The sequence below is a fragment of the Phocoena sinus genome, chromosome 11, assembly GCF_008692025.1.
Source record: "Phocoena sinus isolate mPhoSin1 chromosome 11, mPhoSin1.pri, whole genome shotgun sequence".
Taxonomy (NCBI): domain Eukaryota; kingdom Metazoa; phylum Chordata; class Mammalia; order Artiodactyla; family Phocoenidae; genus Phocoena; species Phocoena sinus.
This window is the reverse complement of record NC_045773.1, coordinates 12,972,261-12,999,995: the sequence shown is the minus strand read 5'-3', so window position 1 is coordinate 12,999,995 and position 27,735 is coordinate 12,972,261. Positions and strand designations below refer to the sequence as shown.

Here is a 27,735-nt window from a genome sequence, read left to right as displayed (position 1 = left end):
AGCTATTACCAGAGATAACGACAAAGAGTATGGCCTAGGTGTGGTAGACTGGGGAGAGCTCAGTGGACCTGTTTATTCAAATTCCTAACTCTATCCTATTGTCTCTGCATGGCATCACAAACTTTGTTTACCAAACATTTGCTTTTCCCATATTTCTGTGAGTTGTCTTCTTTCCCTTTGAAGACCCATATCCCTGCCCCCTCCTCCTTAGCTCAGGATGGCCTATAGGCTTTAACTGCCTGCCTGTCTTTGACCCTCTCATGCCTGTGTGAGGCTCCCATATGTACAAAATTAAATTTGTTTTTTCTCCTGTTAATGTCTAAATTAATAAATAAGCCAAAAGAATTTTAGAAAGGTAGAGAAATAGTTTTTCCTCCCTTACATTCCCAGTTGTATTCCTGGCATCTAGGGCAGTAAAAAAAGGAAAGAAAGAAAGAAGCCGAATGCAAAAGACCACACATTGTATGATTTCATTTATAGGTAATGTCCAGAAAAGGCAAATCTATAGACATAGAAAGCAGGTTAGTGGTTGCCGGGGGCTGGGATTGGTTCTGGGATTAACTGTCAGCAGGCATGAGGGGTCTTTTTGGGGTGATGAAAATGTTCTAAAACTGGATTGTGCTGATGGTTGCACGACTCAGTCAATTTACAAAATCATTACATGTTTTTTTACAGTAAGTCATGGGAAACAGTGAGAACTGAAGCAAAAGAGATTTGATACTTTCTGGTCATTTAAAGACTGCTGTGGGCTACAAAGTGTAGGGCGTACTAAGGAAAGGGGTACAGGAGGCTGGAGGAGGGGATTTTGAGTCGGGGCCGTAACAGGTGGGATTTTAGGATGAGGAGATAATAGCTGAGGGGACCTGGGACACTGAGCAGTGCGATTTCGGTTGCTCAGGACAAGGATGTGTGAGACATTTTTGATCCTTGATGGATCTTTCATAGTTGGATTACAGAAACCAGGTTGATATGTAGTGTTGATAGAACGAGGGAGTAGGGGGAAAACCTGACCATGGCTGAGACAATCTTGACCCTCCGTATTTTAACCTTATCATTTCATCTCCCTTCCACTCACGATACGCGGCAATGTAGTTTGTCTTGATTTCCCAGGAGGACCAAAGACCTCTTTCTCTCAAGGCAGTTGTTTTTCTAATTAACACTGCTCTCGGGGTACACAGCCGCACACACAGCACTCAGAGGTGTTAACTTGTTCCTGAGCTCCGAGTCATACTACTGATATTTACGGGATGGTGAGTCAGCTGTATGGGTTGTTTGTTAGCAAGTTGAGCAGAAGTGTGCGAGCGTGGGCGTTAGCAAGCACTGTCTCTTTATGGTCCTGCTGTGAGGGTACATGCTCAAGGGAAGGCAAACCCAGCGTAAGTGCAAGAGGGCTCAGAGACTGACCAGAAACGGGGGAATGGTTTTGTATCTGAACGTGTCAAGCATGGATTTCGTGTATTGGAATTTAGTTTTGGAGTATTACTCCTGCAGTGGCCAGAGGCCATAGTAAAAGATTGAGATGAGGACTCAGGGACCAGAGTTGCAACCTTGAACACTAGTCTGTTGTGGGGCTAAGGACAAACAGTTTATTAACCCCTTTGAGATTACAGACTTGCTTGTGAAAGGCAGGGACAGACTAGAACTGTGGTTTTCGTTTTGCGGGGGTTAAGGTCCTCTCTAGTATGGGTTGCTAGGTAAGGGTCCTTTCTGCAGAAAAGTATGCATCCGTGAATGCCATGATGAAGAATACTGAACCAAATTAACTCAAAGGTGTCTTCCAAATCCATTCCTCCCTGTCAGTCTATGAAAGGATAAAAACGAACAAGTATGTTCAACTCTGCGCTTTTGATGACATATGTCACAGCAACCCTAGCTAGACTAATGCATCATCTGTCACTTGGGGTTGATGTCTTTTTTTACACATTGAGGAAATCCCATTGCTGCTTCCCAAACTGTGAAGCTGCAGATAAAGAGGGTCACCTCTGCAAAATGAATGGTACTGTTTCTCTTAGTCATTGTACCTGTCCCCCTCTGTTCCTTACTTTTAACCTTTCCATCTGAATCCTTCAGTCTCTTTTCCCTCTAACTGTGGGAAGCCTAAAGAAGAGATGAAACGGAGGATCCTATCATGTTTTAGTAAGCTAGATAATTTTAAACTTTATATTGGCACAGTTGAACCAGAGACCACAGGAGATGACTAGAAATTGAACAGAAATATTAAAACAATTAGTAGTGGTAGACAGTGTCAAGAATGTATTGATAAGAAATCATTCATAAGCATTTAGTTATAAAGCGTGGACTTAATTTGTTAGGCTCTGCTGTCTTGGCTGTAATTGTACAGTAACTTTCCAGGATATGGGAAAGTGGGAGAATATGACCTTCAAGGTAAGCCTGCCATTGCTGCCATTGGCAAGGTGGGTATAACTTAAAGGTTGTTTTCAGTGGTTACTTCCTATTGTTCTTTTGTCATTGTTTCAGAATATATTAAAAATATAAGAATTTTGTGTTACCTTGCATATACCAATTTATGACTAATTCAGATTGACCTTCAAAAGTGAAAGAAAATTGTGGTGATAAATTGATTACTGAGAAATTGTCTTTATACAGACACAATAAAGCATGAACATATTATTTTAATGTATTTTAAATTTTCTGTGGTACATTTCCACAAAAATAATATATTCCTGGTGACTAGGACTTTATACTCCTTCCTCTTTTTCTTCCATGATTATTATTTTTTTTTTTTTGCGGTATGTGGGCCTCTCACTGTTGTGGCCTCTCCCGTTGCGGAGCACAGGCTCCGGACGCGCAGGCTCAGCGGCCATGGCTCACGGGCCCAGCCGCTCCGCGGCATGTGGGAGCTTCCCGGACCGGGGCACGAACCCGTGTCCCCTGCATCGGCAGGCGGACTCTCAACCACTGCACCACCAGGGAAACCCCATGACTACTTTTTTAAAAAAAGTATTTTCAAGAAGCAGTGGGGTATGCATGGAGAATTTACTCCTAGGCAGATGGTGTGGTGCTGTGATACAAATTTTTCTGTAGCAGTAACTGGGAGAGAAGCCATGATTCACGGCTGTTAAGAGATAGGAGCCGTTTTTGAAGGAAGGAATTAACTGCACACACAGTGATGTGTAGGAGCATCCTACGTTAACAGAAAAACACTTGTGTATGTTTTAAAAGAATCTCCAAGACTTAGCTCCTTTGTTTATTCACAGGGGTGATGGGTGAATATGAGCCAAAAATAGAAGTGCAGTTCCCGGAAACGGTCCCGACTGCAAAAGGAACAACAGTGAAGCTGGAATGCTTTGCGTTAGGAAAGTAAGTCCTGGTTTCTCTTCTCCCTTGTCCTCCCTCCAGCTTGGGCAAGTGTAGAATTTTCTTTGCACTGTTCGCCGTGATGGTTTCTGAAGTTACTGAAAAGCGAGCCAAGCCTCTCTCGCTGTGATTCTGCGTGCGCATCTTTGATTTCGCCCTCTCATCATGGAGAGGGGATGTGTCATGGAGAGGGATTAGGCTACCACAATGGACATGGCCACAAAGGAGAGGAGAATGGGCAGTTCTGAAAAAGTGCTTTGTTTTATTACAATGACCTGTAATGTACATGTAACCCAGAATGACAGGAAAACAATGGCCTTCATTTGAGGTACAGTGAAGTTGACTGTTTGGAAAAATGTGGACTTTCATTCGGGTCCCAGTTTATGGAATATGCATCAAACTTGTATTTCCTTTTAAATTGCCCGTCTCTTCTTTCTACTATTCTGAAAATTTTATTTTATTGCAGTATAGTTGATTTACAGTATTGTGTTAATTTCTGCTGTACAGCAAAGTGAGTCAATTATACATACATATATATATTCTTTTCCATTATGGTTTATTACAGGATATCGGATATAGCTCCCTATGCTATGTAGTAGGAGCTTATTGTTTATCCATTCTCTATATACTGCTTTGCATCTGCTAATCCCAAGCTCCCAATCCATCCCTCCCCACCTCCCTCCCCCTTGTCGACCACAAGACTGTTCTCTATGTCTGTGAGTCTGTTTCTGTTTCATAGATAAGTTCATTTGTGTCATATTTTAGATTCCACATGTAAGCAGTAGCATCTTGTTTCTACTTTCGATTTCGATTTCCTTCTGCTTTGGATAGAGATTGGTAAGACCTGATATTTTTTAAGAGAGTCTTTATTTTACAGAGTCATCTGAAAATTATTCACAATTTTATTATTCAATCTGTGGAGTCTTCTTAGATAAGCCCACTTGGGAACCAGTTAGAGTTTCCGTTACAGTATCTGTCAGAGGGCATAAGGGAGATGAAAAGCAGATCAGTTAAGATTTTGCCAGTAACCCTGCAAGAAAGGTTTGGCATCAGTGATAAAAACTGTCATCTGAAATAAGAATTTTTGGTCATCTATGTGCTTTAATGATGCACGTGAATCTCTATGCCCAACCCCACCTATCTGGCTAACTCACTGCTATCTCCTTATCCTTTTCCTGTACCCAAATGTTGGCTAAGGCAGCAACACTAACTTTTACTCACCCCCTGTGTCAGCATGTAATCTATATTCACATGATTTTGTGTTTTACAGCACCCATGGAAGAAAGCTGTTCCTTTTTTTTTTCAATTTTATTTTTAGCTCTAAAGGAAGGATTCTTTTGGTTTTCCTGTTTTCAAGTCATGGCAGTACACGCTGCAGTAGTATCTTTACTTTGGTGCTGAAAAATACAGTGATCATTTCCTGTGTCCTGAAAACTTACCCCGTTAAATAAATTATGACATTGCTGTAGGATTGAACACTGCACCAACATTAAAAGTCAAGTTGTAAAACAACATGTGAAGCCTAGAAAATGCCCACGGTTTATTACTAAGAGACTAAAAGCAGATTGCCAAACAGTAGAAGATGGTCCTGTTTTTTATTGTATATAAATATATATTTATATATATATATTAGGAAACTTAATTCAAAGAAAAGATGAGAGAAGGTAACTGGATAGGCTAGAAATGTGTTTGGTGAACTCTGCAAGGTGACACCTTGAAAAATCTTCTGTGGAGGAAGACAGCAAAATTTATGTTGTTCCCACTTCAAAGGGGGTATGAATTACACACTATTCACGCTGCTTGGATGGCACTAGAATGAAAACAAAGGACCCAAATTGGGCTTCTCCAATCTACACAGAAATGTTTGGGTATGCACATCCAGCTGCGGAAACACATCATCATGGCCCGCTTAAGAGCAGAGAGACTATCTCTAAGTACAGTTATTTGTAAAGGCACGTATTAAGTGTCTATCTCATCACATGTAAAGACACCCATAATGTACTTTTGATAGAGCCCTTTCTGCCTTTCCATTTAGTGTCTGCCTAGTGAACTTAAATTCCTCTAAAACAAGTATAGTGGAGTTGATGGCTCTAATTTTTTAAATACCATCTCAGGTTTTTCAGAGAAGATTAGCAAGTCTTTAGTGTAATTACTTGTCTGTGTGTGTTTTTGTAAAAAATAAATATGTAAACAATTGTATCCCCTGCTAGGAAGCCGCAATCTTAAAAGCTGTGGTTAGCTCACTAAACCATTGATTTGCAGATTCAGTGATACCCTTGCAATTTAAGATGTGTCCTAAGAGTTTCAGCTGGAGGATGATAGATGTCTTGAGAGTACCTAAAGACCCCACAGATTGTTTCTTTCCTTATCTCACTACTTAAGTAAAGTTTCCTGAAACCACCCTCCTAATGGACTGCTACAAGTTGATAAGGTTCCACAGAGAGTGTCCCAAGAGGCAGCAAGTAGAAGCTGCCAGTTTCTTATCCCCTGAGCCTTGAAACTGACACATCACTTCTGCCTTATTTCAGTAATCCAGGTAGCCAAAGAACCCACCAGTTTCAAGGAGAGAGGGGCCTGGACCTCATCTTAGTGGAAGGCATCTTTAATTCTCCACATTTGTGCATGGACATTTTTATTTTCATATTTATGATTTTAAAAGAAACATGCACTAGAAAAAAATAGAACGAGCATATAAAAATCTGTTTTTATTTCATTGGTAATATTGCATACGATATAGATTAACTTATTTAAGGTTAAGAAAGGTTATTTGATTTTAAGGAAAACACTAAGTGTATAATAATACTGGAGATGTGGATATCACTAAAATCGTAATAGTGATATGTGAATAAATGACATTTGGGGAGCACTGTCTAGTGCGAGCTAATAATGTTTAGAAGCAAGAAGGAAGGGATTGTAAGCAGCATGGCTTCAAATAAAAGAAACAGTCTCTCTAACTTGATTCACTGCCATTTTTTCTTGCTATCAGTCCAGTACCAACTATTATCTGGAGAAGAGCTGATGGAAAGCCGATAGCAAGGAAAGCCAGAAGACACAAGTCAAATGGAATTCTTGAAATCCCCAACTTTCAGCAGGAGGACGCTGGTTGGTACGAATGTGTGGCTGAAAATTCAAGAGGGAAAAACATAGCAAGGGGACAGCTGACTTTCTTTGGTAAGACTGTGATTCCAATTTATCATTTGTTGACCTTCCTGGTATTAACATTATAAGCTGGGGGGTTTGCATTCAGGTTTTTTCAGAAGGATTGTTCGAAATAGGATCGTGTAAAACCCTTGGTTTGCTGATTAATTAGCATGCCCTGGGTGATTCTGGGTGGGGAGAGTGAGGATGGGGGGCAGGGTTGGAAGATACAGGCTGATACATTTGGGGGATAGAAATTAGTGTGAACACACTTGCAAAGGACCTATTTTCTCTCCTGCCATCAAGCTGTAAAACTGACACAGGAAACGTTTTGTTATTCCTGCTCCTGTTTTTTTTTTTTTTTTTTTTTTTTTTGCTCTCTGCTTTTCTTCATTCGAATTTTGATTTGGAGTTCGTGTTAATCCTTTGTAATTGCTCCTGTTTGGTAGTGATTTAATATGGTACTATGAACATTTCAAAATGCACATTGTCCAAATTTAGTTCTTACCAGAGTGGAGCATGACAAATCTCTCTCACCCCAAAGACTTTTTCTGCGCAGCTGCTCCTATTCCAATCGAATCATCGGCATTGATCCAAACATAATATAAATGTAAACCCTCTAGCAAGTGGTCATCAATTGAGCCTATCTTGGAAACCCTGTTAGGGTATTGATTTGAAATCCAGAAAGGGATTTCATCGGATAGGCATTTTGAAAGCAAATTGAGTTCTCCTAAATTGGAACATGCCTGAATCCCATCTGTCTGGGGTATTGAAAATAAATATTATAGATCGATAAGTATTCAAGAATGGCTTAAATAAACAACAGTGTATATTAAAAGGATGAGAGCAGTTCTTTAGGCAGGGGCAAGTTGTAGCAAAGGCTTTAAACCTTCCTATTTCTTGCAGTAACTAATACCACGAAAGTGTATTTATTTCATCAATTCTTCTTCCAAAGCGTTTTGGTTTTAAGATATGGGGAAAGAATTTTGTTCAGTAATCATGTAATGTTTTTTAGAAGCATGATTAGAAACTGGGTGGAGATTTTGAATATCAGCTAGCCTTCAGCAACCTCCCCCATCTGATCCTCAGCATTTTGGACTCCTACTTCTGACACTGGCCAGTTGGTGGAAGAACACACATGATTTTACCAAGTGCTTCACGTGATGACTTCAGCACCAGTTGTTTGAATAAATTTGCACTCTTTTTTAATCACCCATCTTCCTTCAACAATAAAGGACCAACTCTACTCATGCCAGATGACAGACTTGATGCTTGATCTTTGCTCTTTCATAAACTGTCATGGTTGATACCTTATTTGATTGGTTGAAGAGCAAAAGACATCACAGTTCATTGGCTGGAAAAACATAAGACTGAAGGTTACAGATTTGTTCAGTGAGATGCACTTGCTGTCTTTTTTAAGTGTTTAGGGTACATTTTTCTCTCCAGTGTAATAATTATTTCTCCTGTATCAGGTAGGAACAACCTGAAAATATTCAGGTAAATGACCAATATTTTTTTTTTAATTAGTTGGGTAGATATTTCCATCCAGTGGCGGTGGTTCCTAAGTGTTACTTGTGTTGCTCGAATAATTGATTGAAGTCATTTTTCACTTTCATGATTTTCTTTGAAGTGAAATATCTGTTTCACTATGTTAAAAAGGTGTGAGATAGTCTGTTACCAGGAGTTGACATAGTGCTTTCTAGTAGGTCAAAGGTTTCCTGCACGAGAAATAGAAGAGTACAGTGTTACCGTTCTGGAAAATCAACCTTGTCACTGGCCTCCAGCCTTGTATAGTGAAAGGTTTTTTCAGGGATCCTGCCTGGAGATGAAAATCAGGTCCTAACGGTGTTTCCCTTTTAAAGGAAGTTGTCTGCATCCGTGTGTGGAGAAAAAAGCAGAATGAAATTTGCCTACTTTCTGAAGATTACTCGGCTTTTTCCTCAGTTGTCAACCACCCTAGGTGTTAGAAGCTTGTCTAATAAGTTGACTTTCATGGTGCTGGGCTTTTGCATCTATGTTTATTCTTTTGTTTATCCTCAACTAGCATATCAGCTAGTTGACACAGAAATTATCTAATTGTTTTCATTGTCACAGGAGAGCTTAATTATACAAAAGTGCTTTTTTTCTTTCTTTTTATATATTTTTTCTGGTGTCTAGTGGGTTTGTCCAATGCTGCGTTTCTGATATCCAGCTGCCTAGATCTCCAAGTTAAATGAGTTATTATCATTAAAGTCACCATATATTTCACAAAAGGGGAGAAAGTAGCCCCAGTCACTTATCCATGAACGTTCTGTCTTTGTTAACAAGAAAATTTCTTACAACATTAAGATGTGCTGTGCTCAGGGGTTGTGAACCATGGGTTTCAGCTTAGAAACCTGCTTCTCCTTTTTGGTTCCAAGTTGCTGCATCCCATTCATCACCTCTTCACTTCAACAACCACGGACAGGTGTGCTCACTTCCGTTCTGGCCTGACAAATTGGCAATTTTTCTGATCCTGCCCTAAAACCCTTTCACCTTCCTCCAAAGGCCTGCTGGGCCTGGTTCCATTGCTCCTACGTTCCCTGTGTCAGGACGATAGAAGCCCCTGTTCCTGGTTGGTGTGTTTCCACTGTGGCTGTGTCTTTAGGTTAGCATGTGCTCCTTGTGGTTGGGATATGGGAAGAAGTGAAACTAGTTCAGACATAAAACATTTTTACCCATCTCCATTTTCCCAATGTATTTTGCCGTGACCTATACTTGTCTGTGAGGTCTAATTTTAATCTGCTCTTTCAGATATTTTTCAGCATAAAAAACTTCCTAAAAATAGATCTGTTATATATTCAGGGTTAAAATACTACAGATCTTTGTTACTTAAAGATTGACATTTTCTAAAATGACTTTAATGTATTATTAATTTGTTCAAAAGAAATTTTTATTGCCTACCATATGGCAGGCAATGTTGGGCACTTAGGGTTGTAAGACAAATCCGTGCCTTCAAGGAGCTCGTCTTTTACTAGAAACTGATGGGCAATTTACTATTAAGCAAATAAATGAACTAGAAAATTTCATAGTGTGGTAAGAGTTGTGAAGAAAATGAGTAGGATGATATGATAGCAAATAACTAGGAGCAGAAGAAAGGCTTCATAAGATAAGGTAGTCAGGGAAGACTTGTCTGAGATTTGACTTTGGAGCTGAAACCTAAAGGATGCAAAAGAGCCAGGCTTTCAAGGAGTGGTACATTCCAGGCAGAAGGTAAGGAAGTACAAAGGCCCTGAGACAGGAAACTACTTAACATTGCAATTAACACTGCATTGTGAGATGTATGGAGGAAGCTAGGGTAACTTAGTCATAGTGAGAAAGGGCAAAAGGTTTGGAAACATAGGAGGGTGACAGATGATGCAGTATCTTGTAAGCCAGCCGCAGAGTTTGGGATTTATTCTGATCATAACGGGAAACCAGTGGAGGATTTTAAGCAGGGGAATGACTCAATCACATTCATGCTTTTAAAAGACCACTCTGGCTGTTTTGTGATGATTAGATTATAGGGAACCAAGAGTAAAAGCAGGACAACCGGTCAAGAAGCCAACCAGGTGAGAGAGGTTGGTGGCTAGGACTCAAAGAAGGAAAATAAATGGAGGCTTCACATATATTTTGGAGTTAGAATGAGTAAGACACTCCCGAGTCATTCCTACACTTAGCCATTTTATAGATAAGGAAATGGATTCCCAAAGAGAAAATGTTACTGATTGAAGTTACATGATTATATAGAGCTAGATTCCAAATGCTATGCCTGTTCCTTCATGCTAGAGGTTCTCAAACTTCAGTGTGCTTTAGAGTAATCTGAAATTTTTATTAAAATACAGAATACTGTGTTCAATCCCCAATAGTTCTGATTCTGTAGAACTAGGGTGGGACCTGAGAATTCGTATTTCTGTTAAGTTCCCCGGTCATGCTTATGCAGCTTGTCTGGAGTCCACAGTGTAAGAACCATTGCTCTCGTGCTAGGCTGTTTTCAAGTGGTAGAGTGAATCCTAAGATTAAATTACATGCAAGCAAAGGTGTTCCTGCTTCCCATGAAAGCTAGCAGCTTGCTGTCACATCAAGCATTATGGCCAGTCTACATAGACAAAGTAGGAGGGTGCTAAAGTAATTATCTTTGAAAAAAGGAAAAGGAAGTATAAAATGGATTTAATTCACTTGATAATTATTCATCTTTCCACCTCATTATGTCTGTATAGTCACTTCCTTTTTGCACAAATAGACCAATAGAGTAACATCATTTAGAATAATGAAGCATGAACTAAAGGAACCTGATATTTAATGCCTTTTGTTCAATTTCTCCTATATGTAACGGGTGTTAAGAGAGTAAAATCATCTTCACCATGAGGAAATAGGGAACATAATATTTGAGCGGTGAACAGGCTGTTGTTCGTAGAATCCTATAATGTTTGAGCTGGAAGGATCTACTGGGGCCAACTCATTGATTTTTTTAAATTTATTTTGATTTTTGGCTGTGTTGGGTCTTCGTTGCCGCGTGTGGGCTTTCTGCAGTTGTGGTGGGCGGGAGCTACTCTTGGTTGCGGTGCGTGGGCTTCTCGTTGCAGTGGCTTCTCTTGTTGCGGAGCACAGGCTCTAGGCGTGCGGGCTTCAGCAGTTGTGGGGCGAGGGCTCAGTAGTTGTGGCTTGCAGGCTCTAGAGCATAGGCTCAGTAGTTGTGGCGCACTGGCTTAGCTGCTCCACAGCATGTGAGATCTTCCTGGACCAGGGCTTGAACCCATATCCCTTGCATTGGCAGACGGATTCTTAACCATTGCACTACCAGGGAAGCCCTTCTCTTTGATTTTTATAAGTTAAAAAAAAAAGAAAAAGAAAAAAAAGGCCCAGAGACATAAAATAACTTACCCAAGGTGATAGAATGAGTGAGAATCAGAGCTATGACTAGACCTGCTCTTCCTGTGTTCCTTTTCCTGCCAATAAGACATTTTAATAAAATAGGTAAAGGGAAAAAAAATTCATCAATCATCCAGATACTTCTTCTGCTTATTTTCCACAACCAAAGACATAAATTAAAACATCCAGTTGAACAGTTGACTTATTCACTTCCTATTTTCCAAGGTGATCACCTGATTATTGAGTCCAAAAGAGCTCTTTTTTATTTTTCTCTCCAACTTACATCTGTGGCTATATGTCTAGACCTTGTGGGCCATGGTCCTTTGGCTCTAAAGGCAAAACTGTAGCCATGATGACACTGCACATGGTGTTGGATTATCTCTAAGGTCAGAATACAGAAGCATCGTGTAGCATTTCATACTAATTTCCCCACAGATGTGCTATGTATATGTGATCACTAGATAACATTCAACCCCACCAAGTGGCTTAAGGGATTGAGAGACTAAAAAATGAACACAGCAGCTAAGGTAATTTTGCAGTAAAGCTGTAGTCTGCTTAATTGTCCTAGACAGAACTGATATCGAGACCCTCAGTTTCCTTGAGTGTCACTTCAGATAGTCAACAATTTTTGTTTCCTTCACTTCAGCTGGTAGTTCCAATTAAGTGGGTTGGTGCAATTTTTCAAGGGGTGCACATTGAAACACTTTGTAAATAGTGGTCAGTGGAAAGTAATACAGGAGTAGGGTTACAGGGTCCTTACCCCATTAGAAGCTTCAGACCCGGGAAGAAAAAGTCACATCAAAGACAATGTAGTGAAATGCAGTTCCGTTCCCATACTCTATCATCACAGAAGGCAGAAGTAACTGTTACAATTTTTATCTATCAAGGAATATTGTTTAAATTTACTCGTAGCAAGTTTTGCATACATAGATTCATTTATCTGAAAGTTTCCGTGCTTCTCTAAAGCTGGAGTCCTCAAATTTTGGGTTTCAGGTCCCCTTTTTACTCTGAAAGATTACTGTATACTCCAAAACACTTTTGCTTATGTGGGTTATTTCTACCAATATATAGCATATTAGAAATTAATCCCAAGAATTTGAGTATTTTAAAATGACAACAGTATAATCAGTGCATATTAACATAATTAACGTATTTTAAGAAAACTGTATTTTTCCAAACAGAAAAGAGGGATGTTGTTTAGGTTTTTGCAAATATCTTTAACGTCTATCTTAGCAGAAAAAACTAGATTCTGGTATGTGCTTCTGTATTCAATCTGTCACGATTGTTGTTTTGGTTGAAGTATACGAAGAAAATCTGATCTCACACAGATGTGTAGGTGGAAAGAAAGGCTCTCATGGACTCTCTGAAAGAGACTTGGGGAACCCCAGTGGTCCTGAGACCACACTTTGAGAATCATGGGTCCAAGAGAATACTCCCTTCTCCATTGACAGTAGGGGCATAGTTTGAGAGCCTGTCAGGAGAGCACGGATGTTGAAGCCAAGCAAGGCCTGTGTACCAGGCCTAACTGAGCCACTTTCTGAATCTGGACTTTAATGTCTCTGGACCTCATCTGTAAAATGGGGACAATGACACTTAACTTGCAGGTTATTATGAGGTCGAGAAATAACATATATAAAGTGATGCTGATTGAGATATTATGTAAGTACTTTAGTGTTTGTGGTTGGTAGTACTCTGCTCAGAAGGTGAATAGGGGATGGAGAAAGGAATGTATTTAAACCAATAAGAGCACATTCAGAGAAACAGTAGGCAGTGACCGAGTTGAGGATTAATAAACATAAAGAAATTAGTCTGTGTTAAACTAGATAATAGCTTGGTTTGTTTGGGTGGCAGTGGGCTTAGTGAACCAGCCTTACGACCTTTTTCATGAACATATGGCTAATTTCCAATCCTTTTTTATTCATTGATCAAGTTCTGAAATGACTACAGCACATCCAGGAAGAAAAGAGAAAACGTATGCTCTTATAGAAATTAGGTAGGAGTAAAAAAGTTAAACCAACCCGTTCAAAACAATACACGTGATGGCACAGAACAGTTTTGCTGTCCGTGCCTTATGAGCTGTATGTGTTCAGGAGGATAGCAGTTGACAGATCAGGGAAGGCTTCGTGGAGGAGGTGTTTCCGCAGAGTGAACACTGGGTAGGGATGAAGGGGAGGAGAACATTCCAAAAACACAAGTTGTTTTGAACAAAGATATGAGGCAGGAGCTGGCTTATTGGGTTTGAGAGCAAAGAAGACCCTCATTTGACAGGGGCTGTGTGTTCACTTGGAGAGAAAGTGAGAGAACTAGGTAGAACCAGATGACAGAGTACTTTAAATATTAGCCTAAAAATATGAAATGATGGCAGTGTTCTCTTAAGTTGTACAACATTTACAGTGTGCAAAGCACATTTCGCACATCCTATCCATTATCTCATGCATGGATTACTTCCTACAATCATATCTGTTTTATGTATTAACGAGTACCTATTAGTAGAAACGTACCTGCTTTTGGTTACCCTTAAGTGTGCCTTCACACTGTTGGTTTTTATATTCCTTGTGGCTTATCATTGTTACCTGTGAGACAGTTGGCCTGGTGGTGCCTCCTCTGCCATTGCCAGGAGTAAAAGTGCAGTGCAACTTACACAGAGATGAAGAGATCACAAATAGGAAAGTCTGAGTGAAACAGTAATTAACAGAGAACCCAGGAGGTCCAAGAATTCAGATGGTTCAAGAGGTAATTAAAGGTTTAGCACATTAAAGTCAGAAGGGACTTTAGACACCATCAAGTCCAGCCTCCCCTCGATTCAAATGAGAAAATGTATGCACTCAATCTCCAGGTTCCAAATTCAAAGCTCTTTCTACAAAAGGACAAGATTTAGATACCTCAAAATAGTACTTTTCAACATGTATGTATTGTTAAATTGTCACGTTACTTTTTTAAGCATGAAATTTTCAATATTTAGAACAAAGCAAGGCTGTCCTAGTTGAAGGACGTCCCTCCCAAGAACTCTCTGAGCATCACAGAACTGAATTTGAAAACCCTCATTAGCAGGGATCCCCAACCCCCGGCCAGGGGCCGGTACCAGTCCTAAGTGGCCTGTTAGGTACAGCAGGATGTGAGCGGCAGGCTGGTGAACAAAGCTTCACCTGTGTTTACAGCCGCTCCCCATCGCTCACGTTACCACCTGAGCTCCACCTCCTGTTGGATCAGCATAGGCATTAGATTCTCAGAGAAGCGCGAACCCTACTGCGAACTGAGCGTACAAGGGATCTAGGCTGCGCGCTCCTTATGAGAACCTAACGCCTGATGATCTGACGTGGAGCTGAGGCAGTGATGCTAGCACTGGGGAGCGGCTGCAAATACAGATTATCATTAGCAGAGAGGTTTGACTGCACTGAGACCGTAATAAATCAATTGCTTGCAGAAACACTATCAGTGAGTGGCAAGTGACAATTAAGCTGCATCTTATGGAGTAGACTGGACATAAGCAACACACTTGGGGTGTCACTGTCTCCCATCACCCCCAGATGGGACCATCTAGTTGCAGGAAAACAAGCTCAGGGCTCCCAGTGATTCTGCATTATGGTGAGTTGTATAATTATTTCATTATATTACAATATAACAATAATAGAAATAAAGTGAACAATAAATGTAATTCGCTTGAGTCATCCCAAAACCATCCCCCGCCGCCAGTCCATGGAAAAATTGTCTTCCACAAAAGCGGTCCCTGATGCCAAAAAGGTCGGGGACCGCTGCTCATTACGATGTTGATTGCTGGTGTTGTGTGGGGAGTGGATGAGAGCCTGAAGTCAGAGGACTGGAGATGATGAGGGGAGATCACATTTGGACGCTAGCACAGAACACAGGATGAGTCTTTCATGTGAAGCTCGTCCTTCCTTTTAGTGACTTCTGCAAATGAGAAGTTGAGGGTTTAAGAGGAAACTATAACAATAGATTGGAAGATGCTCTACAGTAAGGTTGGAAAATGAATAGTTCAAGTGCCAATACTGGGAATGTTGGATTCAAGGTAAAGATGTTGACAGTATCTCAATGATCCTGTCAACAGTATAAGAATTCCAGCTGGAGATAAAGATTTGGGAAGCAACTATGTATCTGGTAAACTACAGCCAAGTAATTATCTTCAGGCTCATAGAGCTCACTATCAGTATAATTCTTAAGTAATGTTAGCCAAACCTCTGCATTCCTTGGACATGATTCATCTTCTCCAAGACCGTATAAGCAGCCAGAAATAATTTTGAATGCCCACAGGTCATCATCCTAATAGCAATTTAAATTGTTTTTCCCTATTATATCCTTTCTTTAAAATTTTTAACTTTCTAAGGTCTAAGGCTCATGATGGCATTTCTTTCTACCAGAAATTTCTGGTTTTGGACAGTCAGAGAGCCAGATATGTCTGAGAATTGTTTAACCACTAAGTTCCAATTATATCTACCTGCAATATAAATTGTTATTGGATAAGATGCTTGCATGATTCCAGTGGCTGGACTACACATTGACTTAGGTCATTTCTGGCAGTTACTGATCTAAAGATTGAAATGAAGAGCTTGTTCATTTATCCAAGAGACTAACAGTGTCATAGGGTCAAATAAAACACAACCGTTTAACCTTATATTTGAATTTATATCTTGAGAACAAGACTTAAGATGTTTTAGAGGAGGGATTCTTCTATTCAAACCTTGAAAGAAAATGAATGGCCCAAACAGATGGTTCTGTTTTAATATGTGAATATGATTAATTCTGTTTAGTATTTGGAATCTATATACATAATGCCCCAAAAGGCGTTTAGACACAAGCTTCTTCCTGAAATAATAGGGCTGAATCAACGTGTTCAAGCCTTCCTTGGAGCTATTTTTCAGCCATGGAGTTATAAAATGTAGTCGAACCTAGATATTAAGTGATAAATACAATGGACCCAAATACATTATCAAAAACAAGTTACAGGAAACAATATATTCTATTATGCACCAAAATGGACCATTTGTCATCCAAGGACTTTGAACTGGGTGACCCGAAGAGCTATGTAGAGATATGAATAATTTCCATCAGGCACAGGACTATTCTATTACAAAAAACTCACCCACTTAGAGATGATTCATCCAATCTAAGTGAGTGGCAGGAGCAACCTTCACTGTGTGGGCTTTTGCCCTGTAGATCTGCAGTTGGCATGTTAAAAAAAAAATTATCTCATTCTTTGCCGTTTATATAATATGATATTGCAATCGTGATCCCCCTGGGCCCATGTCCAGATATTGACTTCAAGAGGAACATGTTTATATCATTTCAAATTTGGCATATATGAATTCATTTTACTTCGGGAGGAATAGGTTTTTAACCATTCAAATTTGGTTTCCACGAATTAATTTTACTTAAAAAAAAGGAAAGTACCTGACGATGTCTCACAAAGGCTGAATTTGCTATTGATTTCACCTTGACCAGCACAGATCACTACCACGGAGCATTCCTGTCGAGCACCTTAACCTCCATAACCCTGTTGTAAGAGACAGAATGAGCCCTCAGAAGTGTTTAATTAGTTAGAACTTTGCAAGGTCTTTTCAAAATCCTCTCAAGGCTCTCCCTTCCCTTCCCCATCTCCTTTTTGAGATTGCAAGGTAGTGCTTCCAGCTTTCTGTATTTTTGAAAGAAAGCAATGAATAAGCCCAAGAGTTACAGGAAATCTATGACATTGAAATCTCTGTCTCTGCACATCGTTTTGATGTTTCCTTTTTGAACTTCAACTTGACATTGCTTCATAAGTTACATTTGCCCTTCCATTTTTTTTTTTCTTCCTTACTCTCTTTGAAAAGTTTGGCTTAGTTGTTAATATTCCACACAGATTTCTGTAGCTTTTCTTTTTTGCTTTGTTTTCATAAACTCTGTGGGGGGTAAATATTCAGCAGGGTGAATGTGAAATCAGGCAGACAACTGCCATTAGCCTTATCAGGATTGCACATCAGATTTTCCAGGCAGAGAACTAAAAAGGTGTCTACCTTTTGAGCTCCTTTGCATTAGCAGCAGGAAGATAAAGAAAAATGGTAGGCTTGCAGCTCTTTCAAGGATAAAGGTTATAACCCTTCGTTCAAGTTAATACTTGTTGATGTTATAACTTTTTTGAAAGTTGACCCTTTCAGCCTCTCCGCATATGCAGCAATGCATCATCCCCTTCAGTAGAGGATTTGTAAAATTGCGTTTTGCTCTTTGAAAAACATGAAATTGCTTATAGAGGGCTAAAAGGAGAAAGCAGCATTTATTCAGGGACCTAGAGACCTCTGCTGGTTAAGTGACTTGTTAGTGTTTTTCCAGTTTCATTTATTGCTGGGAAGATAAGATAGCTTGGCCTCAACTCTAGTCATTTCCTTTTGAATTAAATTATGGATGATCAGTAGCCTCACTGAATAAAGATACTGAGGTCAAGTCAGCAAAGAGACGAGTTAAGAATATTGAGTAGCATCTTCTAATTAAATACTGATACCAGTTCTGACTGTTAGGTTTACATTGGTGGGCACTATCCTGTGGAAGTGCCTTGTTACAAAATAACATTCCAGAATGACAGCTGTGCTTCTCTCCTGCATGAACTTTGTGCTGAGGGTCTTCTGCCTAAATATGTTTGCCATTATAGTTACCAATGGCATGAATTGTGCTTTAGGGAAGGCTTGATATTTTTGAAGACTTTTTAGGGAACGTAGGTTAACATTGTCTTTATCTCCCTTAAGAACAAGGAAAGAAAATATGACCTTAATTGAAGCATGAAAAATTAGGCATAATTTGGGTGGGGAGAGTGGAAGAGGGCATTGGGCAGTGTGGGAATTAAGTGCTGTCTTGAATTCCTGTGTTAGATTGTGGGCAGGACTTGATTCCTGAGAAGGTTTTGGTAAAAACCAGGACTCATTTAGAGATTTGGAATTCCAGACCCATACACTTGTGAATAACATTCTATCAATACGAAAGAAGTCAATAATAGAAAATGATGATAGCCTCGAAGGAGAAAGGAGTCACAAAAAGTATCCATATGATGTGTGTGAGAGACACCCAGAAATATAGTGCCTTAAATAAGAAGTTTATTTCTCTCACATGTATCTCTCCACAAATAGGCAGGTGGGTCTGGTGCTGCTTTCCTCCACAAGGTCATTCAAGGTCCGAGGCTGGCAGGTCAGCCTTTTCATCCTGCATAGCTTCATCTCTGAGCCCAAAGCTGTTTCAGTTGTTACTTTTTCCAATCAGTGGGGAAGGGCAGTGAGAGTCCAGGACAAGTATCTTTAAGTCAGTAACCTGGAAGTTGCTCTCATCACTTTCACACACACCACATATCATTGGTATGAACTTAGGCCCATGGTTACCACCAGCTGCAAAGGAATCTTGGAAATGCAGTGTGTAGCTAGAAAAAACATGAGCCCAGCTAAAAGTAGTAGGCTGGTGGTGGGAGATTTCTCTTATTAAAAGGAAAAAAGGAAGAATAGATATTTGGGGGGAAGGGCAGTTAATTTTACCATATGACTCATGGTAGTGTTATTCATTCTGCCTTTAGTAATGAAAGAACCAGCCACGTGGGCTGCAAAAATGTGACATTCAGAGTTGGACATAGGGTGGGGTGTTTTCTAAAAGCACCCCCTGAACTTCTACCCAGCTTTATAATTTGCATAACCTCTGGAAAAGGAATTTTATTATAAGCCTGTTTTTGTCCCTTGATTGCATATGATAAACATGGATTGAACATACACTGAATGTATGTCTTTGCTTTGTGAACGGCTATAGCTCAACCTAATTGGATTCAAAAAATAAATGACATTCATGTGGCCATTGAAGAAAATGTCTTCTGGGAATGTAAAGCCAATGGAAGGCCCAAACCTACATACAGGTGGCTGAAAAATGGTGAACCACTGTTAACTCGGGTAAGCAACTGGGTGATAATTGTGTCTTAATATTTACTGTAATGTTGAATGTGGTGTTGTTGCTATGGAAACAGAAAAATGACCAGTTGTCTCCAAAATAGTATGCATCCCAACGCCATAAATAGTGGAAAAAGTGAAAGCGAATGCAGGTGATAAATACAAACTGTACATAAATCTGATTCTCCAGCCTTGTTCAACCTTTGGTCTTCAGAGATTAACATCTCTGGCTTTACAATTGGAAAGTTACGCTGAAGGTCTGGAACGTGTAATTGTGCTAAGACACAAATTTGTGTGTATGCTAGACAAGAATGAGTGAGTAACACCTTTCAGCATCCAAATTCTCCCCTTCAGTGTGGTTTTATTATCGTCTTCCATCTGAGGAGACTAGTGGACAACATGGTCCAGTATGTTCACCAGCAAAATGCCCACTCTGCCTCAGACGTTTAGCAATGCCATATGCAAGCTCGAGACTAACATCTCTAATGCAACAGAAATAGAAGAAAAACTAAAAGTGATGAGTGAGGCGGGAGCCACCAGCCTATAGGCCGTGAAGCAGGCACTAGGAGCTGAGAGCTCAGGTATAAAAAAAATCCTCTCTGGAGACAAGGGTACAATATCCTTGTAGCTAAGGCTTAAGTGCAAAAGCAAACAAACTGCTGCCTGGCTTAATAGGACTCTGTGGCGTAAGAGAGGTAGAAGGTACAGGTTATGCCCCCTACTGGCCCTGGACGGGAATTGCAGTAGTCTCAGCATTCTCCCAGATCAGGACCTGAGAGAAGCCATGAGTAGGAGTTCTGCTTCTGGACCAGCGAGCCAGGGGTTGAGGTGGAGGCAACCACAAAACTGCTAAATAGAGGAGAAAATACAGGCAAAACTAACTCCTTTCTAAAATAAGCCTGCACACCAATATCCCAAACCATATGCAAAAAAACTTTTTGTAGAAAGATAACCAACCTGTAGAACAGTCTAAGACAGAAATCGGAATAAGTCTGTTAAGGATGCTCAAAGAGATAACTGAAGGTATAATGCACATAAAAATAAGTGAAGGTGGGACCTTAGAATGAGGAACAATTGTGTCTAGTTTAATTTTCCTTATGTATTTTCCTACTGAAGTCAAATGTTCACTGAAATTTGACATTTTCCTCAGGCCCCAAGTTGAGAGCCAGTTTTTTGTGCTCAGGTTTCCTCCCCCGTCAGCCCCCAGAGAAGAGCAGCTGCTCTGAGCGCTGGCCAGGACGTCAGTGTGGTGTGTGCAGCCTCCGAAACGGGCTGGTGTGATGAGCCTAGCCCACACCCTGGCACCCACACCTCTGCCTGTCACTGCTGGACTCTTTTGGGTCCCATGATTCTCTCAATTCTAAAAGCCAAACTCAAATCGCTGGAGTGTAAGTACCCAGGTAACTGGCATTTTCTTCCCTTTATTTAACGTGAGAGAACATGGATGCTTAGATTTGATCCAAGACCAATACGGTATCCACCGAACTAAATCACAACCCTGGGGCAAACAGAAAACCAGTATGTCTTTATATATTTTACTTTCTTAAATGGCAGGTCTTCTGGAGAAGAGGAGATCCTTTTGGGTACTTATAAAAATTGACCCTTCAAGTTACGTAGCCTCAGGCTGATGAACGAGGATGCTCTATTGTTCCATACACTAACTTTGCTTTCTTCAGACTGGCTACCAGCAGATGGTCCTAAGCTTAGATCGTGCCACCGATAGCAATTGAGTAAGGGAACGTTAAATTACTAATACCTACTCTTTTTCTTAGTAAATTTCGGCTGACGTTAAATATTTGTCTCTGCTTCATCCAAGAAGATTACAATCCTATTAACCTTCAGAGTGTTGCCTGATTATAATCTGAGTGTCTTAACTACTCTAAACGGTAAACTTACTTGTATTTCCCACTCCTCACCCACAGTTAGCACAAAGCCTTGGAGTAAAAACAGCATCTTAAATTTCAAGTTCATCTATTTAGAGGGGATATTAATCTGAATGGTTTCACTGTTAAATCAATGAGAGCTCAAGAGAGTCCTACAATTTAAATTCCATTTACCAACTGATGTAAGGGTTGTTCCATTTAGCATCTGACCTGCCACAAATTTAGTTGACAGATAAATAGATCATGGTATGTAAATTGCTTATGTGATAGCTATTTTCTTCCCATTAAGCCCCTTTGATATAACATGCAGCAAAATTGCCTTAAGGTCTCAGTTGTAGAAGGTCATTGTTTTGTGTTCCTCTTTTCTTTCACAGGATAGAATTCATATCGAGCAAGGAACACTCAACATAACAATAGTGAACCTCTCAGATGCTGGCATGTATCAGTGTGTGGCAGAAAATAAACATGGAGTTATCTTTTCCAGCGCAGAGCTTAGTGTTATAGGTGAGTCTTTATACTGGAAAGAAAAAAAGTAGAAACTCTTAGAATCACTAAACTACCATGTCCTCTGCCAAACATAAACGTTCAATCCAAGAAAAGGGGGTGAAGAAATCTTTAGACCAAAGATATCGCTTGAGAAACAAGGAATGCATTCTGCAAGCAATAAGAAGAGACCACTTTCTAAGTCAGCTTCTCCTGACGTTTACAATGGGTGACGCAGTTACCTTGGCGCTCATTTTTATTCCTCTATCAACCCCTCTTCTAAATTGAGTGAAGTTTATGAAATGCTTTGGCGTCTGTTGCTATCACTCTGATTGGGCTTGGAGAGAGGAAGAGCGGACTTGGTGTGGAAAGGTGTATTTGAACAGCCAGCAAAGTGCATCTTGTTCTTTCACCTCTGAATTTTCCAGGCTATGCCCTGGTGTTCTGCCCCTCCAGCTCCATTTTTCACCATGTGCCCCTTTCCTTCTGCTCTTCAGCAATGCTGAGCTTTCTGTGCTGCATGTTCACCACCCTCCCTTCCTCCACAGGCCACTTGGTCCACACTGTTTCCTCTGCCTAGAGTGCTTTTCTGTCCCCTCTTCATATATCATGCTACTGTTGCATTTTACATTTGCTTATGTGATTTTTCTGTCTTTTTCTCTAACTGCCCTATAACTTCCCCATGATGTGATGGACCATATTTGGTTTAACTCATCATTTAATCCTCAGGACTTAGTACAATGTTGAAGCACAAAGTATGTGCTCAATAAATAATGAATGAATGTAAGGATGAACGACTGTACTAAGTGATGAAGGAGTAGAGAGACTGTTAAAAAAATGGACTAATGAGTTAAGTAAATCATTGAAAACACAAGTTAAGTGATTTAACAAACCTATGGGCATTAAAAAAAAAAAACAAAACAAGAACTCCAGGCCATCAACTTGCATTTGTCGTGTAGAAAAATCTTGACTCTGACTTCAGAATTTATCTTAAATATCTAAGCAGCAGTTCTTCTTAGTGAGAACATAATAGAAAGATTATAAGTAAGAGAAAGGCAGCACACAAAGGGAGCTGATTCCATAAGCCCTGATAATTTTCCCAGATTCAGAGACCTGACTTGCCCTTCTGTAAAGCACTCCTTGGTGCCTGGACTGTAGATCTGACGTGCATAAGTAGTTGCTGCCGATTTGAATGTCCTTCCACCCTCTGCAAGGTAAAAACGGATGGAAAAGCTTCCATAATTGTTGTTCTCGGGCTTCCCTGGTGGCGCAGTGGTTGAGAGTCCGCCTGCCGATGCAGGGGATACGGGTTCGTGCCCTGGTCTGGGAAGATCCCACATGCTGCGGAGTGGCTGGTCCCATGAGCCACTGCGGCTGGGCCCGTGAGCCATGGCCGCTGAGCCTGCGCGTCCGGAGCCTGTGCTCCGCAACGGGAGAGGCCACAACAGTGAGAGGCCCGCGTACCGCCAAAAAAAAAAAAAAAAAAAGAAATTACCCACCCCATAATTGTTGTTCTCACCAAATTCTTTACTTGAACCAACATCCCATCAAAGACAAGAATTTGTGAGAGTTCACGAGGCTGCAGTGTTTCTCAAAGAGGCCTGGGAGAATTCTTTTCTCCCGGAGTCATCATCGGCTTGGCTTGGCCTGCTGTAAGGATGACCTAAACACACGTATCTCCCACCCTATAAATATTGAGAACAATAATACCACCTTCCTCCAGGACAAGTACAATGATCCCACCGTGGCCAAATGGGCTCTGATTATTGGTAGTTAGAGCCGATTCTTGTGGAGCGCAGTTCACGAAGGTAGATTGCTTCGGATGTTCTGCAGAAAGACGTGTGTTCTCTATTAAACACTATGTCAGCTGGTTAGCAGAACAGCTAAAACTGAGGGTGTGTGGCCTAAAATGAATCACATAGTCCTGAAACCTTCTAAGTGAGTGCTGGCCAATTGCTAAGTCTGGGGACGCCGTGATAATTTTAAAAGATTTTGTAGGTCCCTTAGTTAAAATGAAAAAATTTGACAGTAACAGATGACTGGAAATCATGGGACATAGTCATGGGATAAAGATAGAGGATGACTAAAGTCCCAAAAGCAGAGCCAAAAGTGAGAAAGGCTGTTAAACGATTTTTATCAAGAACACGTACCCACAGCTGAACATAACAGTATGTAGAGATGTGTATGTGTGTATACATCCATCTCTATATACCCATATCTATATCTATCTCTATATATGTATGTTATGATTTACATTTATATATCCCAAGATCCTCATCAGCTCCTTTCCCTTCCCCCTTGCCAGGGTTCAAGGCCTGTGAGGTGGTAATCACTGCTTCAACTCTTACATTCAGGGGTTTATTTCAAATCATTTCCAGTTGGAACTAATTCCAAATGAATTCTTGATCTGAGCCCTTTCTTAAGTCCCTTGAGATCAGCAAGCAAGATCAGTAAAGATAAGATAAAAATGCCTGAGAGGTTATTTAACGCCCGATTTCAACCTTGTTGAGTATGAGAAGGGTAAGGCATGTCAGTAAATGATACAGGCCAAGCAAGTGGTGAAAATAATAAGTCTTCCAGAAATTGAGGAAAGAGTTTAGCTAATGGACTGGGCTAGTCAGGTGAGCTTTGAAAAATAATTTTTGTACAGGCAAAAAAAAAAAAAAAGAGAAGGACCAGGAATATTGCAGAATGGAGTGAAATGGCCTGAACAAAGGCTCAAAGTTATAAAACATCTGGATGGTTTCTCGCCCATAGAGAATCCTGAATGTTTTTCAGAATTTTTGATTCAAATACATAAAGCGTACAGGCAAACTTTAAACTTGAAAGAGAAAGATGGAAAAATTAATTAACGGCCAATTTTAGAGGATCTTAAACAAGTTTAGAAGCTCCCTCTTTAATATCCCATTTTTCCTGCCCCCAAAAAAAAAAAATCACGCTAGTATATTCCAAGTGACTTGAAGGGCAGTTAAGTGTTGAATGGGTGAATCCTAGAGTCCATCTGAAGTGAAGGAGGGAGAAGACATTTGACTATTTAAAAATAGACATAAATTAATATTGGTTAACTTGGGTAAGCTCTAATACGATTGTGTTTCACAAGTCACTTTGTTTCTTGTCAAATGGTAATAGTTTGACTCTCATGGATCAAATAACTGAGCAGTTATTACCTGTATTAGAATCTTAGAGAGGTTGAAATGAACAAAGAAACAAAATGAAAACAAGATACTTCAGTATGAGGAAGAAAAAATGGAGGTTGGTTCCAGCTATCGATCAAATTTCAGCATCCTCCAGTGCTAGAGGAGATTCCCTTTCATGCTGGGTAATAGCCCTAAAGTCATGAATAAGAGATGGTTAGGAAGCATTTATTTAATAGGCTTTTCTCTTGGTCTTGTTTTATGTGTTCTGTCTGGGTATTTCATGTATATGTAACATATCTATAATTAATAGATTGAAACTGCTAAATAATTAACCTAGGTGCTGGGTGATTTACTCACCGGGTGGGTGAATGCCATAGAGAGACTTTTACTTTGAGGTCAGTATATTAGAGTAGGCCTGGTTATGAGTACATTAAATAGAAATGTCCTTGTTTGTGACTGACCTATTGCAATTGATAGTTTATTATTCCTCAAGGCAACTGTTCCCAGACTTTTTCTCCTGTGTTAGCCTAGGTCATGGATGAGATTCACTCGTGTGACATATGCTCGTGGGCATCCCTGGGGTGCTACACAATTCCCTGGGTCATACCATCATCGCATCTCTCTCTCCACTTATGAAGGCATGTCGGAGTTAGAGTGAATAGACTCTTATAATCTTGAGGAAATTTGAGTCTTTTATAAAAAATATAATTAAAAAAAAACTAGGTATTTTATTGATTTAAAAGTAACTTTTCTAATGAAATATTTCTATTCATGTTTAATGTTTGTGTCCACTTAGGTAGATGATCATATTGGTTCTAGGGAATGCTGACTGAATTGCTAAACTTGAGATGTTCTGTGCTGCTCCGACAGAATACTGATGTCATTCTGTATGTATCGTGTGGTAAAGAAAGAGGATGCTTAAGCCCTCAAAAGCAGAGGCAGGGATTCAGCTACCTGTGAGTCACTGGAGGAGTGTCCTCTGGGAAAAACCTGGAAGAGAAAGCAAGCTAGGGAGGCGACGGAGGGCAGCTGAGCAGGGACATGGTCTCAGATGAAGTCTCGCCTGTATCGCATCCTGGAGGGGGATGTCTAGAGTATAAACTGCATCTCAGAGCTATTCCCACCTTAGGCAAGGAGGCTGGCCTTTTAAAAAAAATCTCTGTATCAGTTATTCATTGGACTGCCCTTTAGGTGGTGGTAGCAATGGCAGGGCAGATGGAGCAAAACCTCCCCGTCAATTTCCCAGAGAAGGGGAGACAGCTGGAGATGTTAGACAACCAATGCTCGCAGCAGCTAGGGCCAGAAAAAAGAATCTGAGTGAGGGTACCAACAATTCTGTACAGAAGACAAGTGATTTGCTAGAGCAAGATGCTTGGGTACTGGGTCCAGTGTACTTGGGTCATAACCAGCAGTGTCACTAGAGTACCTTTGATTTTGAAATGGGTTGAACTATCTCAAAGAGCAAGTGGGTGTCTTCACATTCAAGTGGTCTTGAATGTGACCCGACTTTGCCAAGACTGTGTAAGGGATAGAAGTAGCTTCACCCTGAGGAGTTTCTGTCTGATGGTTCAGGACCGTGGGGATTCTCCTGGCCCATGTGGTGGAGAACATCAGACCCTGGCAGGACATTCCAATGCCATTAAAGAACTGATGGTCCAATTAAAGTGAGGTGCAGGCTTGAGCAATTATCTGGTTAATTTGGCATTTGTCCAAACGATTGGCTCACAAATTAGAAAAACATTAAGGCTAAACTGAAAGTTATCTCACAGGGACTTCCACAAGGGCTCATCTGCATCTGATTTCTCAACTGCCTCGTTGAGCCAGATTACAAAATAATCAAATGTGCTGATTTGCATCCAGTGCTGAGTGGGATCAGCATCCAGTGAGAGGACGGACGCCTTTCTTACCCAAATGTCATCTAGGCAGGAGCTTTGCATAACGCGTCCTGAAAAGGGGAAGCTATGCACTCGGATCTCAAATGCAAATTTGGTATCTTTTAACAAGTTGCTAAGCCTACATTTATCAGTAAAATGAGGGTGCTACTCCTCATCGCCAAAACTAAAAGAGATCACATGTGAAAACTTCTTGCAAATCTAAAAGTGTAGCGATATAGTAAGATGTGTTTTGTTTGTTTGTTTGTTGCTGTTTTTAACTAGGATCCATGCCAAAAGCTTATAATGGAGACAGCTGCAAAATCACCAGAAAACCCCATGGCAGTGGTTCTCAAACTGTGCTGCGTATGACAGTCATCTGGGGAGTTCTTTAAGAGCCCAATACTCTACCATCCTCCCTACCAACGAATTCAATCCCTGGGCCTGGGACCCCGAGACCCTTTATTCCTTAAAGCCGCCCAGGTGTGATTCCAATGGACAGCACCGTTTGGGAACTTACTGCTGTAATCGATTAGATCAGAAGGTAATTAAGTTTTCCCATGGTATTGATTCTCAAACTTTACCACGCCATCAGAATCACTTGGAGGACTTGTTAAAACACAGATCGCTGAGCGCTACCTCCGGAGTTTTTGACGCAGTAGTTCTGGGGTGGTGCCTGAGGATGTGTATTTCTAACAAATTCCCAGGTGATGCCGATGCTGCCAGTCCAACACTGCACTTGGGAAACCACGATCCTAAAATAGGAAATCTAGCCTGAACAGAGGGTTTTTTGTTGTTGTTGTCTGTTTGTTTAAGTTGAATATGGTCTACCTGGCAAACCTTCTGATTTAAATCAGGACTCTGAAACTGAAGTCCTTCTGCAGAAGAGAAATATCAAGCAAGCATCAGAGATTTCAACCATGTCTTAAATGCCCCATTTTACCAAGATGGTGAGTTAGAATTAGGCCCACGGAGTGACTTTGGCTGCCATGTGAGGATTATACTTAGATGTTCTTGGCGTCTCCCTTCGGTGGCTTAAAGCCAACTGAAGGGAGACTTTGAAATCTGAAGGATAAATATTATGACAGTTCCTTATGTCATTTCCCCAAAAGAAATGCCTTCAGTGAGTTAG

General features: G+C 40.5%; 1 protein-coding gene across 1 annotated transcript in view; it reads left to right on the top strand.

Annotated features, from left to right (window-relative positions):
* CNTN4 (contactin 4) overlaps nucleotides 1–27,735 on the top strand; it is a 984,995-nt gene that overhangs the window by 803,811 nt on the left and 153,449 nt on the right. Inside the window, exons 9-12 of the mRNA XM_032650303.1 lie at nucleotides 3,219–3,321; nucleotides 6,305–6,489; nucleotides 19,096–19,232; nucleotides 21,487–21,616. Coding sequence (XP_032506194.1) covers nucleotides 3,219–3,321; nucleotides 6,305–6,489; nucleotides 19,096–19,232; nucleotides 21,487–21,616 — 555 coding nt within the window. The remainder of the gene's footprint in view (nucleotides 1–3,218; nucleotides 3,322–6,304; nucleotides 6,490–19,095; nucleotides 19,233–21,486; nucleotides 21,617–27,735) is intronic.